Here is a 12,775-nt window from a genome sequence, read left to right as displayed (position 1 = left end):
CACAGTGTGCAGATACCTGCATAGTCATCGAACATTTTGGACATCACACAAGCACTCTCACAGGGCAGCTCTACCAGGCATGTAACTGAAGCGTTCCCTTTGCGATGTGTATGCTGCAGCAGTCAATAATCACTGTAATCAATGGAAGCTAGCTACACTAGACGCGACAGTGGGGCGTACATTCGAAAAAAATAGACCAGTCTTCTAAAATGGATTTTATGCGTCGCGAACGGAGTGCTTCAGTTAAGTGCCTGGTGTAGCTCCCCTGTCACACACACACACACACACACACACACACACACACACCACGTACAGACTCAGAGTGTCATCTCTGGTGTGTCATCTCCGGTGCTGTGTCATTGTCAGGCCATGAACATCGTGACGTCGGTGCTGCTGCTGTACGCTAAAGAGGAAGAGGCCTTCTGGCTGCTGGTGGCCCTGTGTGAGAGGATGCTGCCCGACTACTACAACACCAGAGTCGTGGGTAAGAGAGAGATGCTAGAGGTGCAAGAGTGGTCATTTCACACACACGCAAGGACAGCTGTAGTATATTTGTGGTTTTGTGTCTCTCTCCTCACCAATATTCAAGCTACTTTTGTAAAGAGTTTGTGTGTGTGTGTGTGTGTGTGTGTGTGTGTGTGTGTGTGTGTGTGTGTGTGTGTGTGTGTGTGTGTGTGTGTGTGTGTGTGTGTGTGTGTGTGTGTGTGTGTGTGTGTGTGTGTGTGTGTGTGTGAGAATATGAATATGCGCATGACTGACCTCCCCCCTCTCTGTCTCCCCAGGCGCTCTGGTGGACCAGGGTGTGTTTGAGGAACTGGCGCGGGAGTACGTGCCCCAGCTGTACGACTGCATGCAGGACCTGGGCGTGATCTCCACCATCTCGCTCTCCTGGTTCCTCACGCTCTTCCTCAGCGTCATGCCCTTCGAGAGCGCCGTGGTCGTGGTGGACTGCTTCTTCTACGAGGGCATCAAGGTCATCTTCCAGCTGGCGCTGTCCGTGCTGGACGCCAACATCCACAAGCTGCTGGGCTGCAAGGACGACGGCGAGGCCATGACCGTGCTGGGCAGGTGGGGGCTCATGGGAAGGGTCCGAGCGTGGGGGGATTGTGGGCCATTGTAGAGAGCAGGTAGCCTGGTAAATCCAGACCCTGGAATCTTTCAGATTAAGAGTCTGGTCACGAATAATGTAATGGCCCAACTGGAGGGGAGGCACCAAGCGTGCATTTGAAAATCTCACTGTATGAAATTGGATAACAGTAAGACCAATGTTTACTCTGACTGATTCCTGACTTCGATGCAATTGGATAACACTACTACGACCAATGTTTACAGACTTTGAGCAATGCAGCGTTGTCGTCATCTGTTTAGCTCCCCTTTATCAGATACACCGATTTGATTGGTTATCCCCGATGGTTGGGGTAAACGTAATTTGTATCATTGCTCGTTGCCAGAGTATCTTGCAGATACAATTCAAATTGTGTTCTCATGAGAACTCTGGATTTCCAGGGGAGAGAGCAGGGGATTGTGGGATGGATCCCACTGTGATGTGGCACAGGTCTGCTCCATACAGCTGCTGGGGCACAACAGCTTGGTACTCAGTGGAGATATGATGCTAGGATGAGAGCGAGATTAGTGTAATTCAGGCCTTGTGTGCTGATGTGTCAGTATTGATGTGTGTGTGTGTGTGTGTGTGTCAGGTATCTGGACAGTGTGACCAATAAGGACAGCACTTTGCCGCCCATTCCCCACCTGCACTCCCTGCTCACAGACGATGGAGAGCCCCACCCAGAGGTGGACATCTTCAAACTGGTCCGCAGCTCCTACGATGTAAGTGTGCTGGTGTCTATGTCTGGATCTTTTGTGTGTGTGCGTGGGAAATATGCGTGTGTGTGTGTGTGTCTGTATATCACTGTAAAATGGTTTCTTTGATCCTCTGCAGAAATTTGGCTCCATCCGAGCAGACGTGATTGAGCAGATGCGGTTCAAGCAGAGGTTACGGGTCATCCAGACCATCGAGGATACGACCAAACGCAACGTGGTAAAGTCATGCTCCTCACTCCATCACAGATTATGTAGGATGTCATTGTATTTACTCTGTGTAGTCTAAGCTCTGGTTGCAGGAGATGCTGAGTGTGTGTGTTGTCCATCCACCCCTGCCCAGGTGAGGACCATCGTGACGGAGACGGCCTTCAGCATCGATGAGCTGGAGGAACTCTATATGCTCTTCAAGGTACGTCAGAATGTCCCCACTGTACAACATTGACGAGCCGAGCGTTGCGCTTGAAAGTTGAACCAAGTTCAACGCCTGGTTTGTTCAACACTAGCGTTACACCAGCGTTGTCACCGGTCCGTTGCTGAACCATAGAGAACAATAGGAAACCTGCTGCTTGCCTTATGTCTCGCTCACACACACACACTGTTTCTCTCTTATTCTCTGCCATACAAATACTGAGCGATGTTAAGTCAAAGACAGTGTTGTATTGCCCTAGTTATCAAAGCACGTCTCTGTTGAAGACGTCTTGTTTGCTGATCAGTTGTGGTGTGCAGTTGTTTCTCTATGCATGTAGCCATTGCTTATCAAAGCACACAGTCTAAGCTTTCATCAAGCAAATGCCCACAGGCCGCCAACTTTCCCTCCATCTCATCTCCAAGGCAACCGCGTTATAATTGGCCATTAGCTGGCGCGTGGTCGGCCTATGATGTGAGCGACAGAGAGCAGTGTCCCGCCCCAGGCCCACATCAGGCTGATTTCACACTCACACACACACACACACACACTCACTCACTCACTCACTCACACACACACACACACACACACACACACACACACACACACACACACACACAGTCAAATCATGGCAGCCGCCATCTGTGCTGATCCAGATGAAGAGGTCATCTCCTACACCGAGCACAGCCAGCCAGGTTTTCCACGTTCCACGTCTCAAATGTCTCTCCCCCCCCACCCTCCTCTCTCTCTTCTCCCCACCCCCTCCTCTCTCTCCTCCCCCCAGACGGAGCACCTGACCAGCTGCTACTGGGGCGGCACCAGCAACCCCACGGCGCGCCACGACCCCAGCCTGCCGTACCTGGAGCAGTACCGCATGGACCTGGAGCAGTTCAAGGGGCTGTTCGCGCTGCTCTTCCCCTGGGCCTGTGCCGCCCACGCAGACACGCTGGCCCTGCGCTTCTTCCGCTTCCTGGACCACAACGCCGACGCGCTCATCAACTTCCGAGAGTTCATCTCCGGCCTGAGTGAGTGCTCCCGCGCACCTCACTTCACCCGACACACTCACTCACTCACTCACTCACACACACACACACACACACACACACACGCACGCACACACAAAGGCAGCCATTCATTGTAACAGTAAGGTAACGGATGCACACATGTGGGGCCTCTGTTCATGATGTTGCTTGAAAGTTGGTCCTCATTTCTCAAGTCACTTTGGATAAAAAAGAAATGTGTGTGTGTGCACTCTGTGCTAGTTTTATTGGTCCATGAGTGTGTGTTTGTGAGGATAGATGACCAACTGTCACACCTCTACTTGTGCTGGTTAATGGAGCCCCTGTGCCTGTGTGTGTGTGTGTGTGTGTGTGTGTGTGTGTGTGCATTTGTGTCAGCAAGCATACTCTGTGCTAGTTTTATTGGTCCATGAGTGTGTCTTTGTCACAGCTGAAGTGTGAGGATAGATGACTAACTGTCACACCTCTACTTGTGCTGGTTAATGAAGCCCCTGTGTGTGTGTGTGTGTGTGTGTGCCTGCCTGTGTGGAGGGGAGCCATAAAGCAGTGACTGAGTGGCCCAGCAGGCTATGTGCAGCGTGGGATCTAAGTCCGCTTTATGGCGCCAACCTTGCTGTAAAGACACCTGACTGATGCTGTTTTTTTACGGCGCTGTAAAGCGGAGTGGACTCCTGAGACTAATTGAGTGCTGTGCTTGCAGGTGTGCTCTGCCACGGGGACCTCACCGACAAACTCAAGCTGCTCTACAAGATGCACGTCCTGCCCGGTAAGACTGTGTGTGTGTGTGTGTGTGTGTATGAAGGCCAAGTGAAATTTGAAATGGAGGCATTTCTGGCATCAGAAGCTGAGTAAGGCCGGGTGCAGAGAGACGGTGCTTTTCTCTCACACTTTGTTGTGGGGAAGTGAAAGAAGGGACGGATTAGTTATTTTATTTATTTAGTCGGCGTACTCCACACACAGCAAGCAGAAATGAGAAAGGGAAGAGGCAGACGCTCCTCTCTCTGTGCTCCGCGCTCGCTCGGGTGGGTAAGTGGAGCAGGCGCTCGTCTCGTCTCCCACTAGCGCTCCACACCGCTCACGTCAGCAGCTTCACTTCTCTCTTCTCTACACACTGCACACCACACACACGCCTGGCATTCAGAACATTTTGCCCCAAGTGATACACCTTGAAACTGCGCTCTCTCTCTCTCTCTCTTTCTCTCTCTCCCTCCCTCTCTCTCTCTCCCTCCCTTTCTCTCTCTCCCTCCCTTTCTCTCTCTCTCTTTCTTTCTTTCTCTTTCTCTTTCACTCTTTATATGCCTCCATATGTCTGTCTCCATGGGCTCATTTACACCCATCATGTCTTTGTTGCCACTTTGGCCTGTTAAAGCCACTGGAGGGTGATAATGAAGATGGCTCATTTAGACATGCAAATTATGCTAATATCAGTGTGATGTCACACATGCACACATCCCCACTCCAGATTCAGGCTTAACGCACATGTATAGAAGTGCTTACATTCCCACATTATTCCCACATCATTCTCATCATTCCCACATCATTCTTACATCATTCCCATAATTTCCATCCTTCCCATCATTCCCATTCCCAAATCATGCAAATATCTTACCAGTTAAGGCTTGTTGTTCACACCAAGAACGATAACAATAACGATAACGATAACTATAAACACATATCGCTCTCGTTTATATGAATGACAACGTTCACACATAAACTATAACGATATGAAGAACGATATCGTTGTTGATCACTATCAGAGCGATTTTGAGAACGATAAAAAGCTAACAGCCAATCAGAACCAATAATATTCTAGCCATCACATTCATTAACATGAGGAGAGACTTTTCTTATCGTTGGCCAGTGTGGACGCTTTTATCGTTATCGTAATAGTTATCGTTATCGTTCTTGGTGTGAACGGCCCTTTACATTTGGCCTTCAGTGGATTTAGCATGTAACATGCACAGCAACTACCGTCCGGTCCCACCATGTTACATGCGCTTTAGGTGCCCTCTTAGGTGAATTCTAATTCATTCTTAGGCCAGTGACAGAATCACAGATGGGCCTTGTGATGGTATTGACTTGAGTAGATTTACTAAAAAAGTATAGTATTTGTCATTGTGTACTACTGTATGCAAGTACTGTATGTCAGTCTTACGCTGCAGGTGTGGAATGAATGTGGATATAATCCTGCCCAATAAAGCGGAATATTCCCCAACAAATATGGCTAGCTGGAGAATGAACTATTGTTGCCTCCGTGATGATGCACTATGATCTGATCTACATTGTGATCTGTCGTAGCCAATTGTGCCCTGAATTATATTCTTCCTGCGTTTGAATGTGTATGGCTTAATGTTTACTCTTAGTTTAAGGTAAGGTACAGTAGTGGTGTAAAATACATCACTAGGAAAGACCCAGGAGCCTCTTATTTTAATGGGAATTGGAAGTGCAAATGTTGGGTTGAGTGATGATGGTTTTATTTATGGAATTATCAAGTGATTTTGGTTCATCTTTTTGTGCCAATAAATGGAATATTTATACTTTAGAGTAGACTGTAACACACCTTTGTACAGTGTGTGTGTAAAGTTATTCTGTCTCGAAACTTATCCCCCCTTTCTTTCTCTCTCTCTCTCTCTCTCTCTCTCTCTCTCTCTCTCTCTCTCTCTCTCTCTCTCTCTCTCTCTCTCTCTGTCCTTCTCTATATATATCCTCAGAGATTGTGTTGACACATGAGCAGGAGGAGGCTGATTCAGCGTTTGAAGCCACACAGTACTTCTTCGAGGACATCACCCCAGAGACATCACATGGTGAGTTGCCATAGCAACAGAGGGATGGATGGGCCGGGGCGGAGGGTGGAAGTGTTTGTTCAGCAGCGGGCAGACGTCAGCGCGCTGCAACTCCTCTCTAGTCTACTCTGAGCTCCGGGCCGTCTGGCCTGACAAGCTGTCGTCTCCAGCACACACACCCCAGACACAGTGTTGACTGAGCACACAACACTTTCTGACATGTGACCCTTTGCCCTTTGCCCTTTCACCCTTAGGCCTTGACTCCAAATGCAAGAGTGAAAAGGATGACGGATTTGTGAGGGTGACTTTCAAAACTGAGAAAGGTAGGCACAACTGCACACGCAAAGCTAGAAGTTACAGTACACCTGGAACCACATGAAATCCTTGCTATTTGTAGGAAAATGTGTTTGTGGGTAAACACAAGCCCTCCATACAGTGCATGGTCTTTCACTCACCATAGCCCACATATGCAGTGACCGAGAACAAATGTACCATCCTGATCATTGCTGACTGTTTCATGTCGGGGATGCATACCTCTCTGCTTGCCTAATTGACGGGCTGTTGAGAACTCTATTGACTGCCCTACATTTTCACTTTTTGCACTCCAACTCTGAATACACCTCAAGAGCCTCCACATGAAAAGCGAATTAAGAATGAATAGAAACTTCTAAGGCACCAATAAAGAGGCTTAGAATTTTTTCAGAACTGCACCAAGCCATAAGGGAATTTCTCCCATCCAAAATGTAACATTTATTGAAGATGAAAATCAATATGCTCTTTCAACTTGTGCTACAAAGGCACTAGAACAAGACTTCATCTCTGAAACATCTTGACAATAATTTATTTGGAATGAACTCTCTTTCTTTTTTTCTAAACAAGTGATATGTTTCCATATTCGCTTTATGAATATATTTGGCGGGGCTGTTAAAGAGAACATTTGCTCAGCTTACGTTCTCGGCCAGGCTGGGCCAGCAGAGGAGATGGAGACACCACCGCTGTGGGTCCTCAGGGCTCCGAGGCAACGGAGCGGCCACTTCCTCTAAATGAGATTCTGGTGTTTGGCCTGGTTCCGAACTGCTACTCTTTTTCAGTTGAGCACGAGACCAAATTGGGGAAACAAAGCGTTCAGTGACCACAGAATGACATGTTTGTTCATGTGTTCATGTGAACATCAGTGGGTAGACTGGTTGATGCTATTGGTTGAGTAGAACCAGACATTACAGGACATCACAGATGTAAAGTTGGAAGGAACTGAACTGGGTGTAGAGTACTTGCTGACCCTTGATGTTTATTCAGCAATACATGCACTGATACAGCCCTGCATTGGAAAACAACGGTCATTTAATTTAATTAGTCTTTGGCTAGTCCTTCCCATTTTTCACTGGCCACCGGGGACAAATATAGTGTGTCTTACCTGAACTGGAGCGAGCTCTTCTAAATGAGGAGCAACGCAGCAACTCTCTGCTCATGAATATCGTTTGGGATGCTGCAGCTTGTGGAGAGAGTTGTGCTGTCTGGGGATGCCTCGCCTGCCTCAGAGTGAATCTGTTGCAGAATTCACAAACTCCACTCAAAACATAAGACACGATAGAAATGGGCTGATTGGCAGACTCTCTAGTCAGAGCTTTAGTTGCCCTGAGGCAGATGAAATTCGGCGGTACTCTGCTTGGCGTGAGAGCTGTTTCGTTGCCTCAGGGCCGTACGGAGTAAAATATAGCTCTATTTTTTACTCGCTCCATTATTTTTTCCTGTTCTACCACATCTTTGTCCGTCAGTCTCTCCAATTTGTGTTCCAAAGCCCCATAAAAAAGTCATCAGGAAGAGTGTTGGCATGGTGACCTTGATCATGAACCAGATCATTTGGCTTTATTATTGACATTAAGAAACTCCCAACAATTATTGTTATTGTCAAACTCATTGTTTTTGTTTAAGTTCATGAATAAAAAAGTCTATTTCTCTTTGTCTTCTGTGCTGCAGTGAAGAAAATGCACACTCCAGACTACAGGAACTACCTGCGCCTGTGGAACCAGGAGGCCAAGACGAAGCGAGAGAACATGAAGGCCTTGCCCAGACTGAACCAGGTACCGCTGCAGAACCGTCACACTGGACTCATGCTGCAGAACCGTCACACTGGACTCATGCAACCCTGTAGACCCGGACTTACTGTATGATCCAAGACATTAGACGAAAGGATAAATTCTTTTTTTTTTTTTTTTTTTTTAAATAAATCTATGGCCAAAAAGCTCAAGCTCATTTAAGCTAGAAATCTAGTGCATGCATGTCAACACAAGCACAAACGGTGATCTCAAGCATGCTGAGATTTAAAAAGCCTCCCTCTCTGGAGGCCAGCAGCATCGCACACAAATATTGGCACAAACACACAAAGCTGTTGCACTGCCACTGCAGGGCCAGTGTGGAGGCAGACGAGTGTAACTATGACATGATTTGAACAATGTGGCAAAATGTAGAAATGATCTTGTAAGAATGTCATGCTAACTTGTAATGCACGTTTCCAATGGGAAAATATGTGGTGTTTATGGTTGTCTAATACCCCTTTTCCACCGCCACGAACCAGGTGCTGGTTCCGGGCTGGTGCTAGTGCCAGTTCGGTGCTGGTGCTACCTGCCGATTATCCAAGAACCAGCTCGCTTTTCCACAGACTGAGTTCCAGAGTAGTGCTGCGTCGCTACATCACTGTTTACGTGCGCTTTTGTATCCCAAAACAACCAGCAGAAATGGAGATGTGGTGGAAAAACTTATTACGATTAACTTTGAGCACAAAAAGCTCAAATGTCGAGAGAGTTCAACTGTATCACTGTATCCATTTGTGGAATAAAACCGGACGTGCTCTATGTTGCATAAGTATTTATTGCAGTCGCTAGAAAAGCATGTTAGCCAACATTAGCACTTGATTAGCACCCGTTGTTATGGTTATGACCATGCTACGCTGCTTTTTTTGCTGCTGACCAGAAACACCACAGTAGTTATATCAGCATGCTAGGTTGCTATGTTTTGGTTAACAAGCTAACAAGCTAACTTTACCGTTCGGGAGCTTACAGCAACCTGCAATGATCTGTGTGTCCGGGACACATTTGTGTCGCATATAAACAATAAACCGTATCAAAATTAGCCATTAAAAGTGGTCAAGAAACCTTTCTTCACATTGAATATTTCCAGTTACAACCCCCGGAGCTGCCGCCATTGTTTTCCGATTTTTTTTGTTACTCCCGCCTCTGTGGACAACGCAAACTTCTGATTTGCTGAAATCCCACTCACAACACCTGACGTAACTGGTTCTTATCTCTGGTCCAGCTCAAAGTTGGTGCTGAGTTGGAACCAGTTTTCCTGGCCCAGAGCCAAGTTATTTTGTGTGGAAAAGCAAAGAACTGGTTCCAGACTTGGCACTGGCTCCGAACCAGCGCCAGAAGCGCGTCGGTGGAAAAGGGGTATAAGTGTCCCTTCCTGCGACTTGCTGACTCTTTCTCCATCTCTCTCTCTCTCTCTCTCTCTCTCCCAGAGCCAGTTCATTGAGCTGTGTAAGACTCTGTACAATCTGTTCAGCGAGGACCCCAACGAGCAGGAGCTGTACCACGCCACAGCCACCGTCACCAGCCTGCTGCTGGAGATGGGCGAGGTGGGCAAGCTCTTCTGCAGCCCCTCCGGCAAAGACGAGGACGACGAAGACGAGGAGGAAGACTATGACGAAGATGAGGAAGAGGAGGCCGCACGAGGCAAGTCTGGCGGGGCCCGCCGAACCAAGCTGAGCAGCAGTCGTCGTCTGCAGCGGAGGGGCCAGGGCGACTCGCTGAGCTCCAGCACGGAGGAGAGCCAGCCCAAGCCCTGCGGAGGTGGAGGAGGAGGAGGAGGGCCACAGCCACCGCTGCCCTGCGCCGCGGCCATGGAGGACATCAAACTGGACGACGCGTCTCCCAAGGAGGCGGGCGTGTCCTCGGCCATGCTCATCTCCGACGACGAGACCAAGGACGACACGTCCATGTCCTCCTACTCCGTGCTGAGCGCCGGCTCGCACGAGCTGGACGAGAAGCTGCACTGCGAGGACATCGCCGACGACACGGTCCTGGTGCGCAGCAACGGCCTCGACGGCGGAGCCGGGCCCAACGGCAGCGCGGGGTCTCACGGCGGAACCGGAACCGGAACCGGCTCCCGCGTTCCGAGCGGGCCCCCCAGCGGAGGCGGCCTGCCCCACAGCGCCAGCATCGACAAGGACTGGGCCATCACCTTCGAGCAGTTCTTGGCCTCCGTGCTGACCGAGCAGGCGCTGGTGCTCTACTTCGAGAAGCCCGTGGACATCATGGCACGCGTCACCAACGCCAAGAATATCCGCAAGGTCGGCAGCACACACTCGTCCATTAGCGATTACGAGATCTCGCTCTCGGGATAGAGACGCTGTCCTGAGGCTCCCCTCCGTCTCGCCTCCTAGTCTGACCACATGAGAGAAACAGAAGGACAATAACACTCATCAACTCACTTATTCATTTGTCTTTAAATAGAACATCTCATCCACATTTCCACTGTAATGGGTAGATCCATTATTATCCACGTGTGTAATACATCTGTGTAAAGATGCTAATGGAACTGGAAGACACTTCATTCGTCAGTGTATTTTATCTTGACATTGTTGCAATCGTGTATCACTTCAATTTTTTTGTTGTTGCACACTGAAAAATGATGATATTTTAGAAGGACTCCAGAAGGACCTATGGTTCTGAAAGCAACTGGACTATGGTGCTGGATTTACTTTATATGAACTGGGATACTGTTACAGTCAGAGGAAGCCCTGGCTCAGAAAAGGACTGAGCTATGAGCTGTGTGCTATGAGCTATGACCTGTGCGCTGAGTCTCTGAAGCCCCTTAAGAGAACCAGTCAGGAACCCAAAGGAAACGTTGCTTTAGTGACTTGAACAAGGCAATATAGTGAAAGCTGAGAATACAGGATCTTGCCTGCAGTGAGTTGCCAAAGATGGACACCATGGCAGTCCTTTTGAGAATTGCAATCCTAGATGTGAAAAGGTGGCCAGCTGCTGTGTGCCACACAATGTGCTTCTGAGAGTTCACTTTGTACAGGTATCACGTGGGACCGTAGCTTTGTGGCCCAGCCAGCTCACGATGTCCGTCGGCTCCTTACTTCCTCACCATCACACACTCCCCTGTTTCTCTCTCTCTCTCTCTCTCCCTCTCCCTCTCCCTCTCTCTCTCTCTGTCACTCTTTCTCTCTATCTCTCTCTCCTTCACTTATTCTTACACACTCATGTCCTCCTATTCTTATATTTCTCTTCCTCACTCACCCTCATAGTGACCACTCAGCATACCCACATTTGTCCTCCTAGTCTTATTCTCTCTCTCTCTCTCTCTCTCTCTCTCAATGCACCTGCACTTTCTGTCCTGAAGTCCCATATAAACATACACTCCTGTATAGAGGTAATCCATGTAGTAAGCACATGCCATTCAATGGGTAGAATTGGCTGTTGAGAATAATGAAGTCTCTAGACAACACTTCTTAGCCGTCTTTGTCATGCTGATGATGTTGATATGTACACAACATCAAGGACTGACCTGACTGTTTGTACTGAGAGTAGGCTGAGAGTACTGTTTTGAAATCTGCTTGGGTTTTGGGTTTAAGAGGATGTTGGTTAAACCCAGATAGCAAGCTCCTATTCATTATCAACAAAGATATTCAACATACTCAGAAGGGTTTGAATTAGTAAAGGTTTACAGGTTGACATTTTAATTTAATTTTACATTGTTTCAATCCTTACAGGAACATTGCATGTTTTATTCATTGTCTGAAGCTGGTCTTTTTTTTTATATGAAACATCATTGTTTTACTGTTTTTATGCTGTTCTATGCTGCTGTTTTTATTTGATTATAACTGTGAATGATTTTAAATGTTCCATTGTTTTGACCACTCCAAACTAATTAAATTCTAGAGTGAATTATGTTACATACACTGTATGAGGGCTCATCATTTTTGTAGCCATGCTGCAATGGGCAATATGGAAATGGCAAATGAATGAATGAATGAATGAATGAATGAATGAATGAATGAATCGAAAGAAGGAATGAATGATTTGACTGGTGGATGTCTGGTTGAGGTATGTGTGAGGGATGACCACCAGATGGCAGCAGCCTTAAAACTTTCTAAATATATGGTACAGTACATGGATTTGGCTCGGCTCTAGCCGAGTAGTGCCACATATAGGGCACTATAGCCGAGGGATCTAGACGCCCCCTAGTGGCAGTAAATGTAATTCAGCTCTGTATTAATCAAAAATTCTCAATTCCTTTTATCAATAAACAAAATGCTCACATATAACAGCAATCTGTATGAAGGAGTGTGATAAATAGATTGCTATTTCATAACTATTTGGTGGATTTAGGGTAGGTTCTTTGAAATTTGGAGTAGCATGTCATCAAACCTCTTCACTATCCTTAAGAGATAATATGCAAAATGTTTTAAGCATGTTTTGTCCAATTGGCATCATCCTCTGATTGAACTTATGTGGTTTGGGTCTGACCAACCCAGAACAAGTCAATAAATGAAAGGCACATCGACAACCAAATGATGATGCTTAATGCAAATCAAGGAAGACAAAACTCTGTATTGACCACACCTTTGTATTAACTGCAGTGATAGATAGATAGATAGATAGATACTTTATTGATCCCCAAGGGGAAATTCAAGATTCAAAATTCAAGTGCCACGTAACTCAAGGATGAATCTGAAT

The 12,775-nt window shown here is 47.3% G+C and overlaps 1 protein-coding gene across 1 annotated transcript in view; it reads left to right on the top strand.

The window, feature by feature from the left end:
* tbc1d9 (TBC1 domain family, member 9 (with GRAM domain)) overlaps nucleotides 1–11,991 on the top strand; it is a 36,512-nt gene extending 24,521 nt beyond the window's left edge. The window contains exons 11-21 of the mRNA XM_062523175.1: nucleotides 367–484; nucleotides 783–1,068; nucleotides 1,698–1,827; nucleotides 1,940–2,038; nucleotides 2,162–2,230; nucleotides 3,012–3,252; nucleotides 3,947–4,012; nucleotides 5,958–6,050; nucleotides 6,284–6,352; nucleotides 8,007–8,110; nucleotides 9,547–11,991. Coding sequence (XP_062379159.1) covers nucleotides 367–484; nucleotides 783–1,068; nucleotides 1,698–1,827; nucleotides 1,940–2,038; nucleotides 2,162–2,230; nucleotides 3,012–3,252; nucleotides 3,947–4,012; nucleotides 5,958–6,050; nucleotides 6,284–6,352; nucleotides 8,007–8,110; nucleotides 9,547–10,431 — 2,160 coding nt within the window. The 3' untranslated portion in view covers nucleotides 10,432–11,991. The remainder of the gene's footprint in view (nucleotides 1–366; nucleotides 485–782; nucleotides 1,069–1,697; nucleotides 1,828–1,939; nucleotides 2,039–2,161; nucleotides 2,231–3,011; nucleotides 3,253–3,946; nucleotides 4,013–5,957; nucleotides 6,051–6,283; nucleotides 6,353–8,006; nucleotides 8,111–9,546) is intronic.
* Nucleotides 11,992–12,775: the final 784 nt, after the last annotated feature.

This window comes from Sardina pilchardus, chromosome 2 (genome assembly GCF_963854185.1).
Source record: "Sardina pilchardus chromosome 2, fSarPil1.1, whole genome shotgun sequence".
NCBI lineage: Eukaryota > Metazoa > Chordata > Actinopteri > Clupeiformes > Clupeidae > Sardina > Sardina pilchardus.
The sequence above is the reverse complement of the archived record's forward strand: the minus strand, read 5'-3'. Positions and strand labels throughout refer to the sequence as shown.